This window comes from Bufo bufo, chromosome 9 (genome assembly GCF_905171765.1).
Source record: "Bufo bufo chromosome 9, aBufBuf1.1, whole genome shotgun sequence".
NCBI lineage: Eukaryota > Metazoa > Chordata > Amphibia > Anura > Bufonidae > Bufo > Bufo bufo.
In genome coordinates, this window is record NC_053397.1 from 110,772,923 (window position 1) to 110,800,381 (window position 27,459).

The 27,459-nt window shown below is 43.9% G+C and overlaps 2 protein-coding genes across 4 annotated transcripts in view; both read right to left on the reverse strand.

The window, feature by feature from the left end:
* Positions 1 to 835: 835 nt before the first annotated feature.
* On the reverse strand, positions 836 to 3,819 carry LOC120979063. Of its 2 annotated transcripts, none has more exons than XM_040407588.1 (2): positions 2,650 to 3,819; positions 836 to 1,555 (listed from the first exon to the last, which is right to left on the reverse strand). In XM_040407588.1, the coding sequence occupies exons 1-2, from the start codon at positions 2,661 to 2,663 to the stop codon at positions 880 to 882; spliced, it is 690 nt and encodes a 229-aa protein (XP_040263522.1). In that variant the 5' UTR covers positions 2,664 to 3,819; the 3' UTR covers positions 836 to 879. The 2 variants fall into 2 exon arrangements, with proteins under 2 accessions (XP_040263522.1, XP_040263524.1); XM_040407590.1 differs by lacking the exon at positions 2,650 to 3,819 and adding an exon at positions 1,943 to 2,162.
* A 14,850-nt stretch (positions 3,820 to 18,669) lies between these two features.
* The window catches only part of LOC120978499 (flavin-containing monooxygenase 5-like), a 463,632-nt gene continuing 454,842 nt past the window's right edge, over positions 18,670 to 27,459 (reverse strand). For both annotated transcript variants that reach the window (XM_040406667.1, XM_040406666.1), the window contains exon 9: positions 18,670 to 19,346. In XM_040406667.1, coding sequence (XP_040262601.1) covers positions 19,001 to 19,346 — 346 coding nt within the window. In that variant the 3' untranslated portion in view covers positions 18,670 to 19,000. The remainder of the gene's footprint in view (positions 19,347 to 27,459) is intronic.

A 27,459-nucleotide genomic window follows, 5' to 3' on the forward strand; every position in this document is an offset into this window, starting at 1 on the left:
GAAACATCATTAATGGATTTGCTATATGTTTCTAAAAACCTTCTAATACCTCTATAATTCGTTTTTTTAAAGTGGGCCTCACCATGTAAAATAAACTTGATTTACTACTACAAGTATTGTTTGTGTCTTTTGGAAGTGTCTTATTAGATTGGAATGTTATAGATTTCATATCAAGCTGTAATTTATCAATTAACACTATCACATTCTACATGTATTCCATGTACATAATCATGATATGTTTTTTTGGCACACAAAGACTCAATAGTAAGTGTTGTTAGGCGGAAAATCACATAGCCAATAGGATTTCAGTACAACCATTAGAATAATATTATATTTCTCAACCAACCAAATCTAAATAAAAGGGAGGTTTGTGCATTTGTGCCTTCTACTCTCAACTATTATTAGTTTCCATTGCTCCCCATACAAACTGATGTTGGGACGAACACCAATTCAAATGGTCTATCACAGTGATGGCTAACCTTGGCACTCCAGCTGTGTTAAAACTACAACTCCCAAGATGTTCCCCTTGCTTCGCTGCTTTCACAACCCGTTAGAAATAAATGGAGCATGCTGGGTGTTGTAATTTGACCACAGCTGGAGTGCCAAGGGTAGCCATCACTGCCCTATATAATTTGTATTGCTACTTCTCCATCCAAAGGTTGAGTTGGTTGTAAAGCCACATCACATAGTTATTTGGGTTTTGGTTGCAGTCACAATTGTTTTTGCTTGTAAAATAAAATCAAGACACATTGTGTTGTAGTAAATTTTTAAAGTTCGGAAACCCAAGGTCTCCATGGAGATTATACAGAATGTATGATGGCCCAAATAAGGCAATGAAACAATAAAAAACACAACATAAACTTTAACATAAAAAGAACACTAAAGTTCAAATAAATCCCTGGTAAAGGGACCAGGCTGGAATGAACTCCCTGGCCTAACCTGTGGTTGTTGCTGTGGGGCAGTGGCATAGGTGGCAGCCTGAGGATAGAAATGTGAAGGTTGGCGGCTGGTTTCCTGTGCCACCTGGTAAGATGGGCCAGGTACAGGTGGGCCATGGTGTTGGGGTTGGGGTTGGCTTGGCATCGAAGCCTGGTGTGAGCGCGCTGCAAGGATGTTGCACCTCACATTGTAGATTTCAGCGACAATGTCTTCCTCGTAGGGGGAGGAAAACAATTTGATGATCATAGCGAGCCCTGCCACACAAGGGCTAAATCTGTGGGCAGGGACGCCCCTTAGTAAAGGACCCAGGCCCCTCACCATTGCTTCTTCAGGTCCCTCACTCCTCCTCTTGGCCAGAAATTCGATGACTCGAGAGTCAATTTGCTCTCGAGTATCTTGGCCCGAGGAAGCCTGGGGGACACTTCGACGCCGCCTTGGGTGAGGCTGCTGGGTCGTCTCCATGGTCCCCTGGGAAAGGGTTGGCGGCGCAACAGTTGGCTGCTCCGTCTCCTCAGCCTGTGTATGGGTGGGGCTACTTTCAGGGGAGAAAACAGCTGGAGTGTCGCTCCCACCCACATCAGATTCCTCCGGATCATCATCCAAGCTGTCCACAGTACTGTATGGAAACATTAGAAAGAAACATATATTAAATCTATGTATTCCCAAATTTTTTTTTACATTAGGTTTTAAACCAAACAAAAAATGTAGTTGTGCTCTAGTCGTAGTGTCTACAAGTCATAATATGGAAAATGTGGAAAATCCATGTGAGATGATAATGTAACACATCCATCTAAACACAAATTCACATAGGATTCCTATTGGGAGCAGCAACACAATTTTCTAAACAAAATATAAGATCAATGATAGTAGTTTGGGTATGTCCTGGACGAAAACTGGTGGACACATTCTAGGAGCTAACCAAGTGCTGAAATTTGGTACATCTGCATTGGACGTGTTTGTACACTGTCACACTCGTTTTTGTATATTAAAGTTTAAAACATACCACTTCCAGAACATTTCTAATGCTTCATAAGGCCATGGTGGAAGTTTAAAATCTAATTCTGCAGCAGGAACGCAGTTGGTGCATCATTAATCAATGTATAATAGTACAAAGTATTGTGCCTTTTTATTATAAACTGATCACAAACAGTTTTTTTCCTTGAAATACAACTTGCGAATAATGTTTAACGAAATATCTATTGCGACGAGGTCCTGTTTTCAAATAAAAAAAAAAAAATCAAACATTTAGGTACAAAAACAAAGGAATACAGAGAACAATACCAAAATGGAAACACTATTCAGGCACCTAGTTTTTCTAAGGCCTTGGACAATCTTTATCATATTTTGAAGATATCCAATGTAAAGGTACACATTATCATATTGACGATGTACAAACACCTGGCAAAATATATGCCAATCAGCTGTATGATGAGAAAATATGTGCAGTGCACAAGTGTCATCTCCCTTCTCATTTCCAGCACTGATAGCACTCTATCCCATCAAATATCTGTGACTATATTTAACATAAAGTGGCACACAGGAGGAAGAGAGACGGCAGAGGGCAGGCCAGGTGCGATGTGCTTGTGTTGACTCGTCAGACTGCTGAAGAGCGTGGGTGTTCGTTGGTGTGTTTTTTTGGGTTTGAAAAAATTGGACCTATACAGAGGTGAGAGATGATCAATAGTCAAACACCATAATAAACATACTTACGGCCTCAAATCCATGACTGGTTTAGGGAACTCCAATTGGGCCGTGTATATATAGGGCCTTTTTCTGGCTCCACCTTCACCACTGCGTCCACGATCATTGAGCTGTTCCACTGGGTCTTGGTCTGCTTTACTATTTTGAAAATAAAAAAATACAAGCTTAGATTTTTAGAAGGGAAAAAAAAAGATTATGGAAAAAAAGTATAAAATGGATGAAAATACACCACATGCTACAGTAGTGCCAGTGTGGCTATACTAATGAAATACGTTCATGAAACCATTCAAAAATTGTTCTAGCCATTGGTATGTAAATTTAGGCACAATATGCGTTAAGTACCAACTATTGTATGCTCAATTAAAACTAGAACAAGTGCCAACAACTAGCAGGTGCACATGCATAGTATCCATTACTACAGTTTACAGTATCATAGCTAGGGCCAGGCCTTTAAAATACACCCAATGGTAGGAGTATATGGTATATATTTTACAATTCTTTTGGAAAATCCATATAGAGACCTATATAAATTAAGGCAGGCAATTTAAATATACAGTTTATGAACATGGAGCTAAGCGTTCCGCAGTATCACGGCCTAGCATCCTGTTGAGAACAGGAGTTCACGCCATCATTGGTTGCTATGACGCTGTGCGCTTCGAGCCGCCACTGCAGTACCGTAATACACTAGTATGATCTATACCAGTGTCTGACTGTACTTCATCGTCGACACAAAGCACACCACATCATAGCAATAAAAGAGGATGCCAGGCTGGGATACGGCAGAACGCTCACCTCCGTGTTCCACGCTCGTAAGCAGTTATTAAGACATCATGGAATTAATAGCAAGTTCAAAAGTGACAAGACTGGGGCCAGGACAGTGCAATAACATTGCTGGCACTTACCTAAATCTGCCCGGCCTCTGGCATCGGCTTTTTGCCATTCTACACGCCTCATGGAACGGGCCACTTTCTCCCACGAGACCTCCTTGCGGACTTTGTCATGGTAGACATTAAGCCTGCTGTCCCAAAGCTCTGGCCTCTCCTGTACCAGAGTAATTAATTTTTCGACATTCCATTTAGGCATGTTCAAAAAAACATATAATATGCTCCACCAAACACCACACAAGCAGTATCACCACAGGTCACTAGCAAACTGCTATGAGGTAACCTATGACCTGAAGCTTCCTTCCTGTATTGAAATTATTATTTTTTTATTTTATTTGGCACAAATCTGGCAGACAGTTTTGCCATGTTAAAGATTAATAAAACGGACGCGGACGCGGATGACAAACGGTTGTGCATCCGTGATTTTTGCGGACCCATTGATTTGAATGGGTCCGCGAACCGTTGTCCGTGAAAAAAAATAGGACAGGTCATATTTTTTTGACGGACTGGAAACACGGATCACGGACGCGGATGAAAAAACGGTGCATTTTCCGAGTTTTCAACGGACCCATTGAAAGTCAATGGGTCCGCAGAAAATCACGGAAAATGGAACAACGGACACGGAACCCAACAACGGTTGTGTGCATGAGGCCTTAAGGAGAGGATTGTGGAACATCTAAAATCCCATGGATTGAAAGATGAAAAACAGCATGGGTTTACTTCAGGAAGATCATATCAAACTAATCTTATAGATTTTTTTGATTGGGTGAATAAAATAATATATAGCGGAGGTGCAGTAGACATCGCTTATCTGGACTTTAGTAAGGCTTTTGATACTGTCCCACATAAAAGGCTTAGCAATAAATTGCAGTCTTTGTGTGTGGACTCCCATATTGTTTAATGGATTAGGCAGTGGCTGAGGGACAGACAACAGAGGGTTGTAGTCAATGGAGTATATTCAGACCATGGTCTTGTTATCAGTGGGGTACCTCAGGGATCTGTTCTGGGACCCATATTGTTTAATATCTTTATCAGCGAAATTGCAGAAGGCCTCGATGGTAAGGTGTGTCTTTTTGCTGATGACACAAAGTGTCACGGGTAGAGTCACGGGAATCAAGATAGAGCGGAGGTGCACCCCCTGAGCTGCCACCCGGTCCCCTGTCCCTGCCTACTTGCACCACGCACCCTAGGTGACGGAGCGCAACTGGGCGACAGTCCCTAACCTACTAAGTGCAAGCAGATAGAAAGAGACAGCAGAGAAGAGGACACTGAGAAGTTACAATAAGCAAACAAGAGGTAGAACAAAAACGGAAGGCGAGGCGGGTCAACTAGGCGAGGTCAGTCCAGGAAGTCACGTCAGAACAAGGGAAGAGGCAAAGACAAATCCGTAAACAAGCCGAGGTCAAAATCCAAGCAGTAGCGTCAAGGTACAGGGAGCAGGCAGATGAGGTGTCAAGAGGCGGATCGAGGTTCAATTCCAAAGGTAGCTAAATAACAATAAAGTACAAAGCCTATAGGATGAAAATCACAGGCAACCTGTAGCCAGCAGGCCGCCTATATTTATAGTGGGGAGTGAGGGTCATGTGACTTGTCCAGCGTCACATGACCGACAGACAGACAAGTCGAGCACCGAGGTATTAGCTCGGCGCTCAAGGCAGACCTAGGAGCAGGAAGACTCCCAGCTAGCAAAGCCGCGCTGGGAACGAGGCCAAACACAGATCCTCGCTCCCGAAGCTAAGCAGCAGGTCTGCGGCTCATGACCAAGTGCGCCTTCAGCGCCCCGTTACACAAAGATTTGTAGCATTGTTGATGTTCCTGGAGGGATACACCAAATGGAAAAGGATTTAGGAAAACTAGAGGAATGGTCTAAAATCTGGCAACTAAAATTTAATGTTGAGAAGTGCAAGATAATTCACCTGGGGCGTAAAAGCCCAAGAGCAGAATACAAAATCAGTGATACAGTCCTAACCTCAGTATCTGAGGAAAGGGATTTAGGGGTCATTATTTCAGAAGACTTAAAGGTAGGCAGACAATGTCATAGAGCAGCAGGAAATACTAGCAGAATGCTTGGGTGTATAGGGAGAGGCATTACCAGTAGAAAGAGGGAGGTGTTCATGCCGCTCTACAGGGCACTAGTGAGACCTCATTTGGAGTATTGTGCGCAGTACTGGAGACCATATGTCCAGAAGGATATTGATACTTTGGAGAGAGTTCAGAGAAGAGCTACTAAACTAGTACATGGATTGCAGGATAAAACTTACCAGGAAAGATTACAGGACCTTAACATGTATAGCTTGGAGGAAAGACGAGACAGAGGGGATATGATAGAAACTTTTAAATACACAAAGGGAATCAACAAGGTAAAAGAGGAGAGAATATTTAAAAGAATAAAAACTGCTACAAGAGGACATAGTTTTAAATTAGAGGGGCAAAGGTTTAAAAGTAATATCAGGAAGTATTACTTTACTGAGAGAGTAGTGGATGCATGGAATAGCCTTCCTGCAGAAGTGGTAGCTGCAAATACAGTGAAGGAGTTTAAGCATGCATGGGATAGGCATAAGGCCATCCTTCATATAAGATAGGGCTATTCATAGTATTCAGTATATTGGGCAGACTAGATGGGCCAAATGGTTTTTATCTGCCGACACATTCTATGTTTCTATGTTTACCTTTGTCTCTCTGTTGCTCTATGGGGATTTTCCATTCGGTGAGGAGTTTCTTTCCCTCTTCGCAAGATTTCACCACATAATTGACGTCGTCTACAGAGATAAGTAATTTCAGTGGATATCCCCAGTGGTATGCGATGTTGTGGCCCCGTAAAGTTGTCGTGATGGGGATATGATTTCTGCGTTGGCGGAGTGTGGCCGAGGAGAGGTCAGCAAATAGCTTAACTGACTGGTAAGGTGGTGGTACATTTTTGCACCTACATGCCGCCATCATCAGAGCCTCTTTGGTGTGGAAAAAGTGGATTCGTGCAAACGTATATCGTGGAACATCTTTATCCGAGAATTGTGTGTTTTGGCACCCTCTGTGCTCTATTTATAATCATTTCCTGAGATGTTATATCTGGAATGAGTAAGCAGAAGAGCTTATGGAGGAAGGGTTGTTGCTCGCTGGGGGCCACTGTTTCTGGGATTCCACTGAACTTGATTTTATTACGGCAGGAGCGATCCTCCCTATCTGCCATTTTTGCTTTTAGCGCCTTAACTTCCTCTGCCATATAATTATGCACATCAATTACGGTATTTTGTGAACCTGCATATTCTCCCATTTTGTTCTCCATGTGTTGCACCCTATCTTCTAGGTCTTGTATGGATGCGGACAAAGGGGCAAGGATGTTGCTTCTTATCTTGGTGCTTGATGCTGCAGCGCCTCAACTATGCAGCCATGTATCTCGGTGGTCTAGACACGCCCCCCCCCCACAATTTTTTTATATGGTTGTAATATTAAATTTTTTAATTTGTGTGCTTTAAAATCCTTTGACAAGTGTTTCTGCCTTTTGGGAGACACCTATTTGCTCAAAAGTACCCTTTCCACCACTTAACATGTTTGTACAGGGGTGCACTTTCCAAAATGGGGTCATGTCTTGGGGTTTTTAATTTCTGGGGACCTCAGAAATTTTTAAAATGAGACACGGCACCTAAAATCCATATCTGTCAATATAGGCCTGCAAACTCTTGTATGGATGCGGACAAAGGGGCAATGATGTTGCTTCTCATCTTGGTGTTTGATGCCGCAGCGCCTCAACTATGCAGCCATGTATCTCGGTGGTCTAGCCACGGTCCCCCCCCCCCCCCCCCCCCGAAATTTTTTAAATGAGACATGGCACCTAAAATCCATGTCTTTCTATTCAGAGCGGATGCAAAATCCATATTTTACTGCTTACTGTGCGCCAATACAGCGAGCTACAAGCACATATGGGGTGTTGGAATAATGGGGAGAAAATGGGTAACACATACTAGGGTGCATTTTCTCCTTTAACCCCTTGTTAAAGGGAAAAATTGGGGTCTGGTTGTAATATTTCATTTTTAGATTTGTGTGCTTTAAAATCCTTTGTCAAGTGTTTCTGCCTTCTGTGAGACACCTCTTTTGCTGAAAAGTACCCTTTCCACCACTTGGTCGTACAGGGGTGCACTTTCTAAAATGGGGTCACTTCTTGGGGTTTTTAATTGCTGGGGAGCTTAGGAATTTTTTTAATGAGACATGGCACCTAAAATCCATGTCTGTCTATTCAGGGCTGCTTGCAAAATCCATATTTTATAGATTGCTTGCTGTGCACCAATACAGCGAGCTACAAGCACATATGGAGTCAAAAATGGGTAACACATACTGGGGTGCATTTTCTTCCTTAACCCCTTGTGAAAGTGAAAAATTTGAGCGTAAAGTCTTTTTTTCTAGAAAAAAATGTAATTTTTCATTTTCACAGTCAAGTGTTTCCTAATTCTATGAAACACCCTTGGGGCCAAAGTGCTCACTACATGCCTGGAACAATTCCTTGAGGGGTGTAGTTTTCAGAATGGGGTCACTTTTTTGGGGTTCCCCCTGTAGGGGTGAATAAGGGTGTGTTCGATTGTAAGAGGGTGCCTGTCAATAAATCAGGAGAAATCTGCCCTTCGTCAGCCATTTGATGCTCCTTTCCTTCTTACCCCTGTGGTACGCCCATATAGCAGTATACAAGCACACATGGGGTATTGCTGTTATCAGAAGAAAATGGGCAACACATTATGGGGTGTATTTTCTCCAGTTCCCCCTTGTGAAAGTGAAAAAATTGGGCGTTAAGTCATTTTTTCTAGAAAAAAAAGTAATTTTCCATATTCAAAGCCAATTCCATGAAACAATCTTGGAGCCAAAGTGCTCACTACATGTCTTTAAAGATTCTTTGAGGGGTGTAGTTTCCAAAATGAAGTCATTTTTTGAGGGTTTCTAGTCTAGGGGTAAATAAGGGTGTGTTCGATTGTAAGATGGTGTCTGTCAATTAAACAGGAGAAATCTGCTCTCCGTCAGCCATTTGGTGCTCCTTTCCTTCTAACCCCTGTGGTACGCCCATATAGCAGTATACAAGCACATATAGGGTATTTATGTAATCAGGAGAAAACGGGCAACAAATTATGGGGTGTATTTTCTCCAGTTCCCACTCGTGAAAGTGAAAAAATTGGGTGTAAAGTCATTTTATCTAGAAAAAAAATAAATTTTCCATATTCACAGCTAGAGTTGAGCGAACACCTGGATGTTCGGGTTCGAGAAGTTCGGCCGAACTTCCCGGAAATGTTCGGGTTCGGGATCCGAACCCGACCCGAACTTCGTCCCGAACCCGAACCCCATTGAAGTCAATGGGGACCCGAACTTTTTGGCACTAAAAAGGCTGTAAAACCGCCCAGGAAAGAGCTAGAGGGCTGCAAAAGGCAGCAACATGTAGGTAAATCCCCTGCAAACAAATGTGGATAGGGAAATTAATTCAAATAAAAATAAAAAAAATAAAAATTAACCAATATCAATTAGACAGAAGTCCCATAGCAGAGAATCTGGCTTCACGTCAGCAGAGAATGTCTCTTCATGCCATAGCAGAGAATCTGGCTTCATGTCAGCAGAGAATCAGTCTCTTCATGCCATAGCAGAGAATCTGTCTTCATGTCAGCAGAGAATCAGTCTTCATGTCATAGCAGAGAATCAGGCTTCACGTCACCCACCACTGGAACAGGCCACTGTCACATATTTAGGCCCCGGCACCCAGACAGAGGAGAGAGGTCCCGTAACAGAGAATCTGGCTTCATGTCAGCACAGAATCAGTCTTCATGTCATAGCAGAGAATCAGGCTTCACGTCACCCACCACTGGAACAGGCCACTGTCACACATTTAGGCCCTGGCACCCAGACAGAGGAGAGAGGTCCCGTAACAGAGAATCTGGCTTCATGTCAGCACAGAATCAGTCTTCATGTCATAGCAGAGAATCAGGCTTCACGTCACCCACCACTGGAACAGGCCACTGTCACACATTTAGGCCCTGGCACCCAGACAGAGGAGAGAGGTCCCATAACAGAGAATCTGGCTTCATGTCAGCACAGAATCAGTCTTCATGTCATAGCAGAAAATCAGGCTTCACGTCACCCACCACTGGAACAGGCCAATGTCACATATTTAGGCCTCGGCACCCAGACAGAGGAGAGAGGTCCCGTAACAGAGAATCTGGCTTCATGTCAGCACAGAATCAGTCTTCATGTCATAGCAGAGAATCAGGCTTCACGTCACCCACCACTGGAACAGGCCACTGTCACACATTTAGGCCCTGGCACCCAGACAGAGGAGAGAGGTCCTGTAACAGAGAATCTGGCTTCATGTCAGCACAGAATCAGTCTTCATGTCATAGCAGAGAATCAGGCTTCACGTCACCCACCACTTGAACAGGCCACTGACACATATTTAGGCCCCGGCACCCAGACAGAGGAGAGAGGTCCCGTAACAGAGAATCTGGCTTCATGTCAGCACAGAATCTGTCTTCATGTCATAGCAGAGAATCAGGCTTCACGTCACCCACCACTGGAAGAGGCCACTGTCACACATTTAGGCCCTGTCACCCAGACAGAGGAGAGAGGTCCCGTAACAGAGAATCTGGCTTCATGTCAGCACAGAATCAGTCTTCATGTCATAGCAGAGAATCAGGCTTCACGTCACCCACCACTGGAAGAGGCCACTGTCACACATTTAGGCCCTGGCACTCAGACAGAGGAGAGAGGTCCCGTAACAGAGAATCTGGCTTCATGTCAGCACAGAGTCAGTCTTCATGTCATAGCAGAGAATCAGGCTTCACGTCACCCACCACTGGAACAGGACACTGTCACACATTTAGGCCCCGGCACCCAGACAGAGGAGAGAGGTCCCGTAACAGAGAATCTGGCTTCATGTCAGCACAGAATCAGTCTTCATGTCATAGCAGAGAATCAGGCTTCACTTCACCCACCACTGGAACAGGCCACTGTCACACATTTAGGCCCTGGCACCCAGACAGAGGAGAGAGGTCCTGTAACAGAGAATCTGGCTTCATGTCAGCACAGAATCAGTCTTCATGTCATAGCAGAGAATCAAGCTTCACGTCACCCACCACTGGAACAGGCCACTGTCACATATTTAGGCCCAGGCAGCCAGGCAGAGGAGAGAGGTCCCGTAACAGAGAATCTGGCTTCATGTCAGCACAGAATCAGTCTTCATGTTATAGCAGAGAATCAGGCTTCACGTCACCCACCACTGGAACAGGCCACTGTCACATATTTAGGCCCCGGCACCCAGACAGAGGAGAGGTTCATTCAACTTTGGGTTGCCCCGCAATATAATGGTAAAATGAAAATAAAAATAGGATTGAATGAGGAAGTGCCCTGGAGTACAATAATATATGGTTAAGGGGAGGTAGTTAATGTCTAATCTGCACAAGGGATGGACAGGTCCTGTGGGATCCATGCCTGGTTCATTTTTATGAACGTCAGCTTGTCCACATTGGCTGTAGACAGGCGGCTGCGTTTGTCTGTAATGACGCCCCCTGCCGTGCTGAATACACGTTCAGACAAAACGCTGGCCACCGGGCAGGCCAGCACCTCCAAGGCATAAAAGGCTAGCTCTGGCCACGTGGACAATTTGGAGACCCAGAAGTTGAATGGGGCCGAACCATCAGTCAGTACGTGGAGGGGTGTGCACAGGTACTGTTCCACCATGTTAGTGAAATGTTTCCTCCTGCTAACACGTTCCGTATGAGGTGGTGGTGCAGTTAGCTGTGGCGTGGTGACAAAACTTTTCCACATCTCTAACATAGTAACATAGTTACATAGTACATAAGGCCGAAAAAAGACATTTGTCCATCCAGTTCGGCCTGTTATCCTGCAAGTTGATCCAGAGGAAGGCAAAAAACCCTGTGAGGTAGAAGCCAATTTTCTCCACTTTAGGGGAATAAAAATTCCTTCCCGACTCCAATCATGCAATCAGAATAACTCCCTGGATCAACGACCCCTCTCTAGTAGCTATAGCCTGTAATATTATTACGCTCTAGAAACACATCCAGGCCCCTCTTGAATTCCTTTATTGTACTCACCATCACCACCTCCTCAGGCAGAGAGTTCCATAGTCTCACTGCTCTTACCGTAAAGAATCCTCTTCTATGTTTGTGTACAAACCTTCTTTCCTCCAGACGCAGAGGATGTCCCCTCGTCACAGTCACAGTCCTGGGGATAAATAGCTGATGGGATAGATCTCTGTACTGACCCCTGATATATTTATACATATTAATTAGATCTCCCCTCAGTCGTCTTTTTTCTAAAGTGAATAACCCTAATTTTGATAATCTTTCAGGGTACTGTAGTTGCCCCATTCCAGTTATTACTTTAGTTGCCCTCCTCTGAACCCTCTCTAGCTCTGCTATGTCTGCCTTGTTTACAGGAGCCCAGAACTGTACACAGTACTCCATGTGTGGTCTGACTAGCGATTTGTAAAGTGGTAGGACTATGTTCATATCACGGGAATCTATGCCCCTTTTGATGCAACCCATTATCTTGTTGGCCTTGGCAGCAGCTGCCTGACACTGGTTTTTGCTGCTTAGTTTGCTGTTTATTAAAATTCCTAGATCCTTTTCCATGTCAGTGTTACCGAGTGTTTTACCATTTAGTATGTACGGGTGACTTGCATTTTTCCTTCCCATGTGCATAACCTTACATTTATCAGTGTTAAACCTCATCTGCCACTTATCTGCCCAAGCCTCCAATCTATCCAGATCCCTCTGTAGTAGTATATGGTCCTCATCAGTGTAAATTACTTTACACAGTTTAGTGTCATCTGCGAAAATTGATACTTTACTATGCAAGCCTTCTACAAGATCATTAATAAATATATTGAAGAGAATAGGGCCCAATACTGACCCCTGAGGTACTCCGCTAGTGACAGTGACCCAATCTGAGTGTGTACCGTTAATAACCACCCTCTGTTTTCTATCACTCAGCCAGTTACTTACCCACATACAGATGTTTTCTCCCAGTCCGAGCATTCTCATTTTATATACTAACCTTTTATGCGGTACAGTGTCAAATGCTTTGGAGAAGTCCAGATATACGACATCCATTGATTCGCCACTGTCAAGTCTAGAACTTACCTCCTCATAGAAACCGATTAAATTAGTTTGACATGACCGATCCCTCACGAAGCCATGCTGATATGGCGTTATTTGCTTATTTCCGTTGAGATGCTCTAATATAGCATCTCTCAGAAAACCTAGCATCTCTCAGAAAACCTCTGCCATGCTAACCCTGCCCTCAGAGGAGCTAGCCGTGACACAGTTGCGTTAGCGACCTCTTGCTCCTCCTCTGCCTTCGCCTTGGGCTTCCACTGGTTCTTCTGTGACATTTGGGAATGCACTCAGTAGCGCGTCTACCAACGTGCGCTTGTACTCGCGCATCTTCCTATCACGCTCCAGTGTAGGAAGTAAGGTGGGCACATTGTCTTTGTACCGGGGATCCAGCAGGGTGGCAACCCAGTAATCCGCACACGTTAAAATGTGGGCAACTCTGCTGTCGTTGCACAGGCACTGCAGCATGTAGTCGCTCATGTGTGCCAGGCTGCCCAGAGGTAAGGACAAGCTGTCCTCTGTGGAAGGCGTATCGTCACCGTCCTGTGTTTGCCCCCAGCCACGCACCAGTGATAGCTCCGAGCTGCTTTTGGTGCCACCCCTCTGTGAACATGCTTCATCCTCATCCTCCTCCACCTCCTCCTCATCCTCGTCCTCCTCGTCCTCCAGTAGTGGGCCCTGTCTGGCCACATTTGTACCTGGCCTCTGCTGTTGCAAAAAACCTCCCTTTGAGTCACTTCGAAGAGACTGGCCTGAAAGTGCTAAAAATGACCCCTCTTCCTCCTCTTCCTCCTGGGCCACCTCCTCTTCCATCATCGCCCTAAGTGTTTTCTCAAGGAGACATAGAAGTGGTATTGTAACGCTGATAACGGCATCATCGCCACTGGCCATGTTGGTGGAGTACTCGAAACAGCGCAACAGGGCACACAGGTCTCGCATGGAGGCCCAGTCATTGGTGGTGAAGTGGTGCTGTTCCGCAGTGCGACTGACCCGTGCGTGCTGCAGCTGAAACTCCACTATGGCCTGCTGCTGCTCGCACAGTCTGTCCAGCATGTGCAAGGTGGAGTTCCACCTGGTGGGCACGTCGCATATGAGGCGGTGACCGGGAAGGCCGAAGTTACGCTGTAGCGCAGACAGGCGAGCAGCGGCAGGGTGTGAACGCCGGAAGCGCAAACAGACGGCCCGCACTTTATGCAGCAGCTCTGACATGTCGGGGTAGTTGCGAATGAACTTCTGCACCACCAAATTCAGCACATGCGCCAGGCAAGGGATGTGCGTCAAACCGGCTAGTCCCAGAGCTGCAACGAGATTTCGCCCATTATCACACACCACCAGGCCGGGCTTGAGGCTCACCGGCAGCAACCACTCGTCGGTCTGTTGTTCTATACCTCGCCACAACTCCTGTGCGGTGTGGGGCCTGTCCCCCAAACATATGAGTTTCAGAACGGCCTGCTGACGTTTACCCCGTGCTGTGCTGAAGTTGGTGGTGAAGGTGTGTGGCTGACTGGATGAGCAGGTGGAAGAAGAGGAGGAGGAAGCTGAGTAGGAGGAGGAGGAGACAGGAGGCAAAGAATGTTGCCCTGCGATCCTTGGCGGCGGAAGGACGTGCGCCAAACAGCTCTCCGCCTGGGGCCCAGCCACCACTACATTTACCCAGTGTGCAGTTAGGGAGATATAGTGTCCCTGGCCGTGCTTACTGGTCCACGTATTTGTGGTTAGGTGGACCTTGCCACAGATGGCGTTGCGCAGTGCACACTTGATTTTATCGGACACTTGGTTGTGCAGGGAAGGCACGGCTCTCTTGGAGAAGTAGTGGCGGCTGGGAACAACATACTGTTTGACAGCAAGCGACATGAGCTGTTTGAAGCTGTCTGTGTCCACCAGCCTAAATGACAGCATTTCATAGGCCAGTAGTTTAGAAATGCTGGCATTCAGGGCCAGGGATCGAGGGTGGCTAGGTGGGAATTTACACTTTCTCTCAAATGTTTGTGAGATGGAGAGCTGAACGCTGCCGTGTGACATGGTTGAGATGCTTGGTGACGCAGGTGGTGGTGTTGGTGGTACATCCCATGTTTGCTGGGCGGTAGGTGCCAACGTTCCTCCAGAGGCGGAGGAAGAGGCCAAGGCGGCAGCAGCAGAAGAGGTAGCAGGGGGAGCCTGAGTGACTTCCTTGTTTTTAAGGTGTTTACTCCACTGCAGTTCATGCTTTGCATGCAGGTGCCTGGTCATGCAGGTTGTGCTAAGGTTCAGAACGTTAATGCCTCGCTTCAGGCTCTGATGGCACAGCGTGCAAACCACTCGGGTCTTGTCGTCAGCACATTGTTTGAAGAAGTGCCATGCCAGGGAACTCCTTGAAGCTGCCTTTGGGGTGCTCGGTCCCAGATGGCGGCGGTCAGTAGCAGGCGGAGTCTCTTGGCGGCGGGTGTTCTGATTTTGCCCACTGCTCCCTCTTTTGCTACGCTGTTGGCTGGGTCTCACCACTGCCTCTTCCTCCGTACTCTGAAAGTCAGTGGCACGACCTTCATTCCATGTGGGGTCTAGGACCTCATCGTCCCCTGCATCGTCTTCCACCCAGTCTTGATCCCTGACCTCCTGTTCAGTCTGCACACTGCAGAAAGACGCAGCAGTTGGCACCTGTGTTTCGTCATCATCAGAGATGTGCTGAGGTGGTATTCCCATGTCCTCATCATCAGGAAACATAAGTGGTTGTGCGTTAGTGCATTCTATCTCTTCCACCCCTGGGGAAGGGCTAGGTGGATGCCCTTGGGAAACCCTGGCAGCAGAGTCTTCAAACAGCATAAGAGACTGCTGCATAACTTGAGGCTCAGACAGTTTCCCTGATATGCATGGGGTTGATGTGACAGACTGATGGGCTTGGTTTTCATGCGCCATCTGTGCACTTTCTGCAGAAGACTGGGTGGGAGATAATGTGAACGTGCTGGATGCACTGTCGGCCCCCCAATTGACTAATGCCTGTACCTGCTCAGGCCTTACCATCCTTAGAACGGCATTGGGCCCCACCAAATATCCCTGTAAATTCTGGCGGCTACTGGGACCTGAGGTAGTTGGTTCACTAGGACGTGTGGCTGTGGCAGAACGGCCACGTCCTCTCCCAGCACCCGAGGGTCCACTAACACCACCACGACCATGTCCACGTCCGCGTCCCTTACTAGATGTTTTCCTCATTGTTCCCGTTCACCACAATTTTGAAAATGGCAAATTTGGGAATAGTTTTTCAACCCAGAACAAAAACTGTGCTTTTACAGTCACTACAAATAATTTGACCAGCTAAATCAGTACTGATTTGGAGGAATATAAATGTCAGGCCTATTTTTTAGGCGCTGTGTGACAGGTATACCTTTAATCACAGAATTAGACTTGTATCTGCACTATAGTGTGTGTGTTAAGTTTTTCAGAATGACACCATCAGCACCTTGAATCTAATATACCCTTTTTGGGATAGATTTAAAGTAGGCCTGATATAGCAGAAACTACTAATTTTGAGAATGGCAAATTTGGGAATAGTTTTTCAACCCAGAACAAAAACTGTGCTTTTACGGTCACTACAAATAACTTGACCAGCTAAAACAGTACTGATTTGGAGGAATATAAATGTCAGGGCTATTTTTTAGGCGCTGGGTGACAGGCTCAACTTGCCCCTGATGTAGTATATGGCCAAAAAATAACCACACTATTGATGGTTAAATGCACTTGGGTGACACAGGCTCAGCCTGCACCTGATGTAGTATATGGCCAAAAAATAACTACACTATTGATGGTTAAATGCACTTGGGTGACACAGGCTCAGCCTGCACCTGATGTAGGATATAGCAAAAAATAACCACTCTATTGATGGTTAAATGCACTTGGTGGTAGCTTGTGCTGGCGCACCACAAGCCACAAAATGGCCGCCGATCACCCCAGAAAAAAAGTGATATAAAAACGCTCTGGGCAGCCTAAAAAAAGTGAGCAATTCAATATCAGCACTTCAATGATCCACAGCTGGAGATCGATCACTGAATTAAGTCTTTTGGAGGAGTTAATCTGCCTAATCTCGCCCTAACGTCGCAGCAGCAACCTCTCCCTACGCTTGAATCAGCAGAGTGATGTGCAGCGCTATGTGACCCAAGCTTATATAGAGGCTGGGTCACATGATGCACTGGCCAATCACAGCCATGCCAATAGTAGGCAAGGCTGTGATGGCCTCTTGGGGCAAGTAGTATGACGCTTGTTGATTGGCTGATTTTCAGCCTTTCAAAAAGCGCCAAGAAAGCGCCGAACACCGAACCCGAACCCGGACTTTTACGAAAATGTTCAGGTTCGGGTCCGTGTCACGGACACCCCAAAATTCGGTACGAACCCGAACTATACAGTTCGGGTTCGCTCATCCCTATTCACAGGCAATTCAATGAAACACCCTTGGGGCCAAAGTGCTCACTACATGCCTTGAAAGATTCTCTGAGGGGGTGTAGTTTCCAAAATGGGGTCACTTTTTGGGGTTCCCAGTGTAGGGGTAAATAAGGGTGTGTTTGATTGTAAGATGGTGTCTGTCAATTAAACAGGAGAAATCTACCCTCCGTTTGCCATTTGGCGCTCATTTCCTTCTAACCCCTGTGGTACGCCCATATATCAGTATACAAGCACATATGGGGGTATTGCCGTAATCAGGAGAAAACGGGCAACACATTATGGGGTGTATTTTCTCCAGTTCCTCCTTGTGAAAGTGAAAAATATGAGTGTAAAATCATTGTTTCTAGAAAAAAAACATATTTTTTTTATATTCACAGACAATTCCATGAATTACCTTTGGTGTCAAAGTGCTCACTAAATGCCTTGAAAGATTCTCTGAGGGGTGTAGTTTCTAGAATGGGTAACTTTTGGGGATTTTTTACTGTAGTGGTGCATCAGGCGGTCTTCAATTGAAACATGGCGCATTAAAATTATTCCTTTGAAAACTGCCCTCCAAAATCCATATGTTGCTGACTGCCCTCTGTGCCCTACAGCAGTTCACGACCACAAATTAGGTGTTTCTTTAAACTGCAGAATCAGGGTAATAAATATTGACTTTTGTTTAGCTGTTAACTCTTTCTGTGTTACAGGAAAATATGGCTAAAAATGTAAAATCTGCCAAAAAAGCTAAATTTTTATTTTCCATCTCCATTTTAATTTAATTCTTGTGGAACACCCAAAAGGTTAGCAAAGTGTGTAAAATCTGTTTTAAATAACCTCAGTAGTTTCTGAAATGGGGTCATTTATTGGAAAAAATTTTTTTAATGTTTCAAGAAAATCGAAAAAGTGCAACTAAATTTCAAAGCCCTCTAACATCCTAAAAAAATAAAATGACATTTACAAAATGATGCCATCATAAAGTAGACATATAGGAAATGTTAAGTAATAAATATAAGTATTTAAGAAACAGAGAAACTGACATTTTTAAAATTGTGAATTTTTTTAATTTTTGGGAAAATTTGTGATTTTTTCATAAATAAAGGTTAAATATATTGAGTCAAATTTATGACTGTCATGAAGTACATTGTGAATGGCTTGGATAAGTAAAAGTGTTCCAAAGTTATTGCCACATAAAGTGACTCATGTTAGCTTTGCAAAAAATGGCCTGGGCAGGAAGGTGAAAACTGACCCGGGGTAGAAAGGGTTAATGGGGGCAGATGCCTGCCCGTGTTTATATACACACAATAGTATCAGAAAAAGCAATGGCTTGCTCTGACCAAGCAGTCCAAAAATGCTCCCTTTCTTGGGAGCAGCAACAGTAAATTATAGAACCTGGCAGACAAGTCAGGCGATGTGTGGCTGCAAAGGGGTAGTAGTTGTAACACCCTACACTTGCTATATATCGTGTGTTTAAATTACTGCGTGAGGGACAGGGAGGTCCCCTCCTGCCACATCAGTAGATAAGCGAATAAAACACATGGAGTCTCTGCTTGGGATCGTATAGTGTCTATGACACGTCTATATAGTCTCTCCTGATGGCCCGTGAACCTGACTGCAAGACATTATAAACAAACCTGACGGCCAATTTGGAAACTGAATTTTTAGGAAATTCTAAATTTATTTGATTTGTTTACAAATTTATTTGATCATTTCTAGTAGCTGACTACATTTTTCATTAGAATAAATAAAAAGGCCAATTGCTATGCATAAATCTGAAGACTTTTTGCGGATTACTCACAAAACATGCAACAAAACAACATGTTATGGATATATATATATATACTAATATTGCATGATTTAACAATAACATGTTATGAATGATTAAAAAATGTCTTTCATAGTTGAACAGATTTTTCTATAGAATGATTAGTCTTAGATAAATTTGGAGATACAAGTTTTATGTACTGAATACATTAAAGAATTGTCTAGTTAAAAATGTAGGAAAAGAGCTGTCAAAACAATTAAAGCTGCACAGACTATCAGCATCAATGGAATAGACATGTTTACAGTGCTATTTTCAAGAACTCTGGTCTGAGTTGGCTTTATAATACGCTTCCACTGAGTCAGAATGGCTTCTCTGGCACCACTCCACTTCCCAGGTCCTGTAAGCCGATATTGGTAAGGAGTACAAGGTCCAAAAAACACATGCAAAGCCAACCAAGGATCTGTAAAGAACATTCTGAATATATTAGGCTTTACACCAGCGAGTGTAGCCAGTTCATCCATATACTCTACATAATCCACTTGTATAGTATGGCGCTGGCTTTCCACATAGCTGAAAGAATAAAAAGAAAAAGTTTTAACATGTAGAACTGCAATGTTAGGGTCACACATCCGTAATGTATTAATGTATGATCCGCAATACACCCGGCCGGCACCCCCATAGAACTGCCTATTCTTGTCCGCAATTGCGGACAGGAATAGAACATGTTCTATTTTTTTCAGGAGCCGCGGACCGGAAGACACTGTGTGCTGTCCGCATCTCTTCTGGGCCCATGGAAAATGAATGGGTTCCGATTCGTTCCGCAACATTGTGGAACGGATCCAGACCCATTCTACGGACATGTGAAAGGACCCTTAAACATATAGCTAAAACTAAGTATGGATGAAGCGATTCTACTGGTTTGGAATTTGTCCTGAATTTCCCAAAAATCTTGGATTCTAACAAACCTGACATTTTTGTGATTTGTTTCAGGAGAATGAGAGAAAGAAAGACATAGAGAGAAAGCCTAGTTAGCTACTGTACTCTGGGTTTGAAAAACCACTTATTGAACAGTTTGAGGTTACCAATAGTGTTAATAGCGAATATTCAAATCGCTAATTTTTATCGCGAATATCTGCATGTAGAATATAGTGCTATTTCTTCGTAATCGCGAATATTCTAGATTTCTTTTCATCCGTGCTCACTGCTTCTTGCTTGTGGGCCAATGAGAAGGCTGCAATATCTTTGTCTGAGCTTAGCAACATCCCTAGCAACCAATAGGAAAGTTGCCTACCCCTTACTATATAAGAAACTTCACAGCAGCCATTTTCTGCAGTACTGAGAGAGAGAGAGCAGCGTCATTGCTATGCTCTGTGCTTTGCTGAATCATCTGGATCCTTTTTCAATTCTATTAGATAGTTATCTCATATATATAATACAGATGGTTAGTGGGTAGTGTTGGTTGAGCACCAAAGTGCTCATGTAGAACACTTTCCGATGCTCAGGTGCTCTACAGAGCATCTGAGCACAATGGAAGTCAAGGGGAGAACCCGAGAATTAAACCAGGCAGCCCCTGCTCTGAAGAGGGGAGGGTGTCGGGACTCTAGTTCGGCTTAGGAGTCCCTGCCTTGACTCCATATATAGCTAAGTCCATATATGGAGTCAGTGCTTGGGGACACCCAGTGTATTTAAATCTAATTTAGCCTCTATTTCTAAAAAGTTCCTGGTGGGATTCGAACTCGCAACCTTCTACATTACAGCCAAGAATCTTATCCACTACTCTATAGAGCTGCATGGCCAAATACTTGGAAAATTTTTTAAAAAAATGAGACTTCTGCTGTATAGGAATACTTACTGCTAGTAAGTATTCCCATGCAGCAGAAGTCTCATATTTTTATTTTTTTAAAGTAACTGGCCATGCAGCTCCATAGTGTAGTGGTTAAGATTCTTGGCTGTAATGTAGAAGCTTGTAAGTTCGAATCCTGTCAGAAATAGAGGCTAAATGAAATTTAAACATATATCTACATTTGTAGCCATAATATATTATGGCTAAAACATTAGTAGGAGTTTCCGACATATTATGCATTCATATATATCAGAAGTATGTTTCTCTCTCTATATATAAATTTTATTTAGCCTCTATTTCTAAAATGTTTCTGGCGGGATTTGAACTCACAACCTTCTACATTACAGCCAAGAACTCTAACCACTACACTATAGAGATGCATGGTCAGTTACTTTAAAAAAAATCAATTATAGCTTGACAACGATGTCTCATGCTTTTCACAAGTTGACTTATTGTCTGCTGAGGCATGTCATCTCACTCTTCTTGAAGGGCGGCCCTCAGGTCATTGAGGTTCTGGGGTACACAGTTACAAGCCTCTACACTGAGACTCAGGTGATCCCATTCATGGGATTCAGGCCTGGAGAATGTGCAGGCCACTCCATTTGAGGTAGCCCAGTCTCCAGCAGCCATTCCCTAATGATGCGACCTTGATGAACTGGCGCATTGTCAACCATAAAGATGAAATTAGGCCTGTGTTGTTCATGCAGAGGCACAATGACTGGATTAATGATGTTATTCATGTAGTATGGGCTTGTCACTGTACCATTCACAAAGTGTAGGACAGTTTTGTATTTACTAGACACACCTGTCCACACTGTAACACCATCACCACCACCAAAGGTTTGTCTGGTGACAACAGTGGCTGATGCATATCGCTCTCCTTGACGTCTCCAACTTCACTGGTGGCCATCATTTCTGCTCAAAATGAATCGACTTTAGTCAGTGAACAGCACTGAGGCCCCCTGGTCCCTCGTCCAACATAGTTGCTCCCTGGCCAATGCAAGACGATGACACCTGTGCCTGGTGGTGTGGTCAGGTATCCTTGCAGGTCATCTAGCACACAGACCACACTGATGTAAATGAGTTGTGTGGCATTCATCATCCGGTTCCACCATAGTGATGAGCAGCAGGAGCAATATTCGAATTTGCAATATTTTGTGAATATTTTGTAGAATATTCGTCATATATTCGCAAATTCGAGATTATATTCTTGATTGCGAAAATCGGCAATGTATCATTCAATGTCACTTATGCTACATTTTTCAAGCTGGTATAAGTTTCCTGAGACAGGAGAAAATGGTTTACATGGCAGAACATTAGAATAGCTTTATATGCAGATAGAGTGCTCCAATATATTTGCGCTTGCGAATTTTCAGCAATTAAGGATGCGCATATTTTTTCGCAATACGTGCAACTTGTAAAGTAAGGGGCAGGCAACTTTTCTATTGGTTGCTAGGGATGTTGCTAAGCTGTGACAAAGCCTTCTCATTGGCCCACAAGCTAGAAGAAGGGAGGGATGATCACCTGATGTGTAATGTGTTAAAAAAATATATATATTCGTCATTACAAATATATAGCACTATATTCAAAATATTCGCGAATTCTCAAAGTGCCGAAATTCGCAATAAAAATTTGCTTTTTGAATATTTGCACTCAACACTATTCCACAGAGAATTGTTCACAATAAACCGGCCATCAGTGTGGGATGTGGCCAAAGGACATCCACTTCTATGCCATTCTTTGACTCCAGTTCTCTGTATATTTGTTACAACCTGCTGATGACACTCTAAGCTCAGTGGCCATTTCTGCCTGAGAACATCCTGCATGAAGCCTTGAAAAGGCTGATCAATTGTTAGGTGTGGCCTTGATCTCATTATCTCAAAATGTGAATAGCATGATGAGGAGGACTGTTTAAATACTAATTCTAATTGAACCAGTAAATTTATTGGAGCGATTTTGCCGTTGCCATTATGAATTTTGCTGTTAAGCTCTTTGAACATCAAGTTGTGCAAAAAGTACTGAAGCATTAAACAGTTGGACATGTGCATTCAAAAGTTTAGAGAAGGTCACATTAAGTTCACCTATAAAGGCTTGAGTGCATTTTAGGTTCATCCTGAATTTTTACCCATAAGCCAAATATCCCTAACTTTTTGTGAGTAGTGTACATACTGGATCAATTTGGAATTTATCCTGAATTTTCCCCAAAAATGTGGATTCCAACAAGCCCAAATATTTAGCAATTCATTTCAGGCATGTGAAAACATGTGCAATTCTGTGTTTTTTTCTGAAATGATTAAAAAAGCTGAGCTTTCACAACCACAGCATAGCCGGCCAATCAGGACAAAAGTCCTTTATCAGAGCAAAACAGACAGAATTGGCTTTTCTAGCTGAAAGACATATATATATATATATATATATATATATATATATATATATATATATATATACACACACACACACACACATATATATATATATATATATATATATATACACAGTATAAATATATACAGTATATATATATATATACAGTATGTAATATATATATATATACATATATATATATATATATATATATATTTTTTATTTATTTTTTCTAGCAGAAGGACCCGACTTTGCGCTGGTATATTTCATCTATTTCATTTTATGTTTCCGTGTGTCGTAAAAAGATATCTACTGTTTCCCCCATAACAGTGACCTCTACAGTACCCACCCCTTTAACAGTGACCTCCACAGTGCCCACCCCTTTAACAGTGCCTGCCCCTTTAACATTAACCACACCTTTATCAGTGACCTTTATAGTGGCTGCCCCCTTAACAGTGACCTGCACAGTGCCCTCCCCTTTAACAGTGACTCCCACCGTGCCCGCCCCTTTAACAGTGACTGCATCTTTAACAGTGACCTGCACAGTCTCTGCCCCTTTAACAGTGAACTCCACAGTGCCCGCCCCCTTAACATTGACCACCCCTTTTACAGTGACCTTCAAAGTGGCTGCCCCTTTAACCTCTTGGGGACATAGGGCATACAGGTACACCCTGATATCCTGATACTTAACCACCTCAGCTCCCCTAGCTTAAACAGCCTTAATGACCAGACCACTTTTTACAATTCTGCACTACACTACTTTCACGGTTTATTGCTCGGTCATGCAACTTACCACCCAAATGAAATTTACCTCCTTTTCTTCTCACTAATAGAGCTTTCATTTGGTGGTATTTCATTGCTGCTGACATTTTGACTTTTTTTTGTTATTAATTGAAATTTACCGAAATTTTAGAAAAAAATTTCATTTTTCACTTTCAGTTGTAATTTTTTTTTTAAAAAACGACATTACTTTATAAATTTTTCTCTAAATTTATTGTTCTACATGTCTTTGATAAAAAAAAATGTTTGGGTAAAAAAAAAATGGTTTGGGTAAAAGTTATAGCGTTTACAAACCATGGTACAAAAATGTGAATTTCCGCTTTTTGAAGCAGCTCTGACTTTCTGAGCACCTGTCATGTTTCCTGAGGTTCTACAATGCCCAGACAGTAAAAACACCCCACAAATGACCCCATTTAGGAAAGTAGACACCCTAAGGTATTCGCTGATGGGCATAGTGAGTTCATAGAACTTTTTATTTTTTGTCACAAGTTAGCGGAAAATGATTATTTTTATTTTTTTTTCCTTACAAAGTCTCATATTCCACTAACTTGTGACAAAAAATAAAAACTTCCATGAACTCACTATGCCCATCACAAAATACCTTGGGGTGTCTTCTTTCCAAAATGGGGTCACTTGTGGGGTAGTTATACTGCCCTGGCATTTTAGGGGCCCTAATGCGCGAGAAGTAGTTTGAAATCAAAATGTGTAAAAAATGCCCTGTGAAATCCTAAAGGTGCTCTTTGGAATGTGGGCCCCTTTGCCCACCTAGGCTGCAAAAAAGTGTCACACATGTGGTATCGCCGTACTCAGGAGAAGTTGGGCAATGTGTTTTGGGGTGTCTTTTTACATATACCCATGCTGGGTGAGATAAATATCTCTGTCAAGTGACAACTTTGTATAAAAAAAATGGTAAAAGTTTTCTTTTAGAGAGATATTTCTGTCACCCAGCATGGGTATATGTAAAAAGTCACCCCAAAAAACACATTGCCCAACTTCTCCTGAGTACGGCGATAAAATAAAAACTTCCATGAACTCACTATGCCCATCACAAAATACCTTGGGGTGTCTTCTTTCCAAAATGGGGTCACTTGTGGGGTAGTTATAAAACACATTGCCCAACTTCTCCTGAGTACGGCGATACCACATGTTTGACACTTTTTTGCAGCCTAGATGCGCAAAGAGGCCCAAATTCCTTTTAGGAGGGCATTTTTAGACATTTGGATCCCAGACTTCTTCTGACGCTTTAGGGCCCCTAAAATGCCAGGGCAGTATAAATACCCCACATGTGACCACATTTTGGAAAGAAGACACCCCAAGGTATTCAATGAGGGGCATGGCGAGTTCATAGCGGAAATTGATATTTTAATTTTTTTTCTCACAAAGTCTCCCTTTCCGCTAACTTGGGACAAAAAATTCAATCTTTCATGGACTCAATATGCCCCTCAGCGAATACCTTGGGGTGTCTTCTTTCCGAAATGGGGTCACATGTGGGGTATTTATACTGCCCTGGCATTTTAGGGGCCCTAAAGCGTGAGAAGAAGTCTGGAATATAAATGTCTAAAAAATTTTACGCATTTGGATTCTGTGAGGGGTATGGTGAGTTCATGTGAGATTTTATTTTTTGTCACAAGTTAGTGGAATATGAGACTTTGTAAGAAAAAAAAAAATATATCAATTTCCGCTAACTTGTGCCAAAAAAATGTCTGAATGGAGCCTTACAGGGGGGTGATCAATGACAGGGGGGTGATCAGGGAGTCTAGTCTATAATAAATATAGACTAGTAGCTCAGAATTGCACCAATATCCATTTACTATTACTGCCAGAACATGTTGGGTGTAGTAGTTTCAGCCCAACTGGGCAGTCAGAGTTTGTAGGCTACAGAAATATAGAAGAGTTAGTTATAAAGCCATTGATAGGCCAATTAAGTATTTTACCATATGAAGGCAAAAGAAATGCATGACAAAACCAGCTCTGCTACATCCAAGCATATACTAGAAGCTCAATAGAAGTGCCTACACAAAAGAGCTGCACCCCAAGACAACAGAAAAAAAAACATTACTTCATAGCACAAGTCACCAGTCATAACTTTACATACATTGCCCAACTCTCAGCCCCCATCAGACCTCACTCACTCTGAAAGCCGGACCGGCTTCTTTGCGCAGCGCTCTCCCTCTCCCTTTCTTTTCCGGGCGCCTTCTCCCTGTCCCTGCATCTCAACTTCATGTCCGGCACGCCGCAACGCCGGCCAGGGAGGAGACTCAGGGGGAGGAGACTCAAGGGAGGGTAGGGCTGGCAGCAAGGAAACTCAACACTGGGGGGGCGGGCCCCGGGCCAGCCGCCCGGGTTATACAGGCACAGCACTACTGCAGGGCGGGTCCACAGGCGGCCGGGCCCCCTGGAGTGCCGGGCCCAGTCGCAAGTGCGACCCCTGTATGTACGCCACTTGCACCAGCACAGGATATCTGCATGTCTGCAAGTCCAGAAATACAGCTTTTTGCTTACTGGGGTTAAAAAAAAATCATCTGTTTCATATAGTGCGCATCTGGGATTAGACGTGCATAAATGAGTGTCACATTTAGGCCAGAAATACAACGTTTTGCTTACTGGGGTGAACAAAAAATCATCTGTTTCATATAGTGCACATCTGGGATTAGACGTGCATAAATGAGTGTCACACTTAGGCCAGAAATACAGCTTTTTGCTTACTTAGGTGAAAAAATTGAGCGCAATACCCTACATCAGGGTTTATATTGGCGGTTAATTATTTTTAACAGACTTAACCACTTTTTACTTTGTTTTGTGAAAGCTAACTATGAGGCAAACATCTAATAAGGGACGCGGTCATGGTCGTGGTGGTGGTGTTGGTGGAGCCTCTGGTGCAGGGAAAGAACGTGGCCGTTCTGCCACAGCTACACGTCCTACTGAACCTACTACCTCAGGTCCCAGTAGCCGCCAGAATCTACAGCGATATTTGGTCGTGCCTAATGCCGTTCTAAGGATGGTAAGGCCTGAGCAAGTACAGGCGCTAGTCAATTGGGTGGCCGACAGTGGATCCAGTACAGTCACATTATCTCCCACCCAGTCTTCTGCAGAAAACGCACAGGTGGCGCCTGAAACCCATGCCCATCAGTCTGTCACATCACCCCTGTGCATATCGGGGAACCTGTCTGAGCCTCAAGTCATGCAGCAGTCTCTTATGCTGTTTGAAGACTCTGCTGGCAGGGTTTCCCTTGGGCATCCACCTAGCCCTTCCCCAGGGGTGGAAGACCTAGAATGCACTGACACACAACCACTTATGTTTCCTAATGAGGACATGGGAATACCACCTCAGCACGTCTCTGATGATGACGAAACACTGCTGCGTCTTTCTGCAGTGTGCAGACCGAAAAGGAGGTCAGGGAGGAAGACTGGGTGGAAGACGATGCAGGGGACGATGAGGTCCTAGACCCCACATGGAATGAAGGTCGTGCCACTGACTTTCAGAGTTCAGAGGAAGAGGCAGTGGTGAGACCGAGCCAACAGTGTAGCAAAAGCGGGAGCACAGCCAGCTTCAGCACAGCTAGGGGTAAACGTCAGCAGGCTGTTCTGAAACTGATGTGTTGTGGGGACAGGCCCCACACCGCGCAGGAGTTGTGGCGGGGTATAGAACAACAGACCGACGAGTGGTTGCTGCCAGTGAGCCTCAAGCCCGGCCTG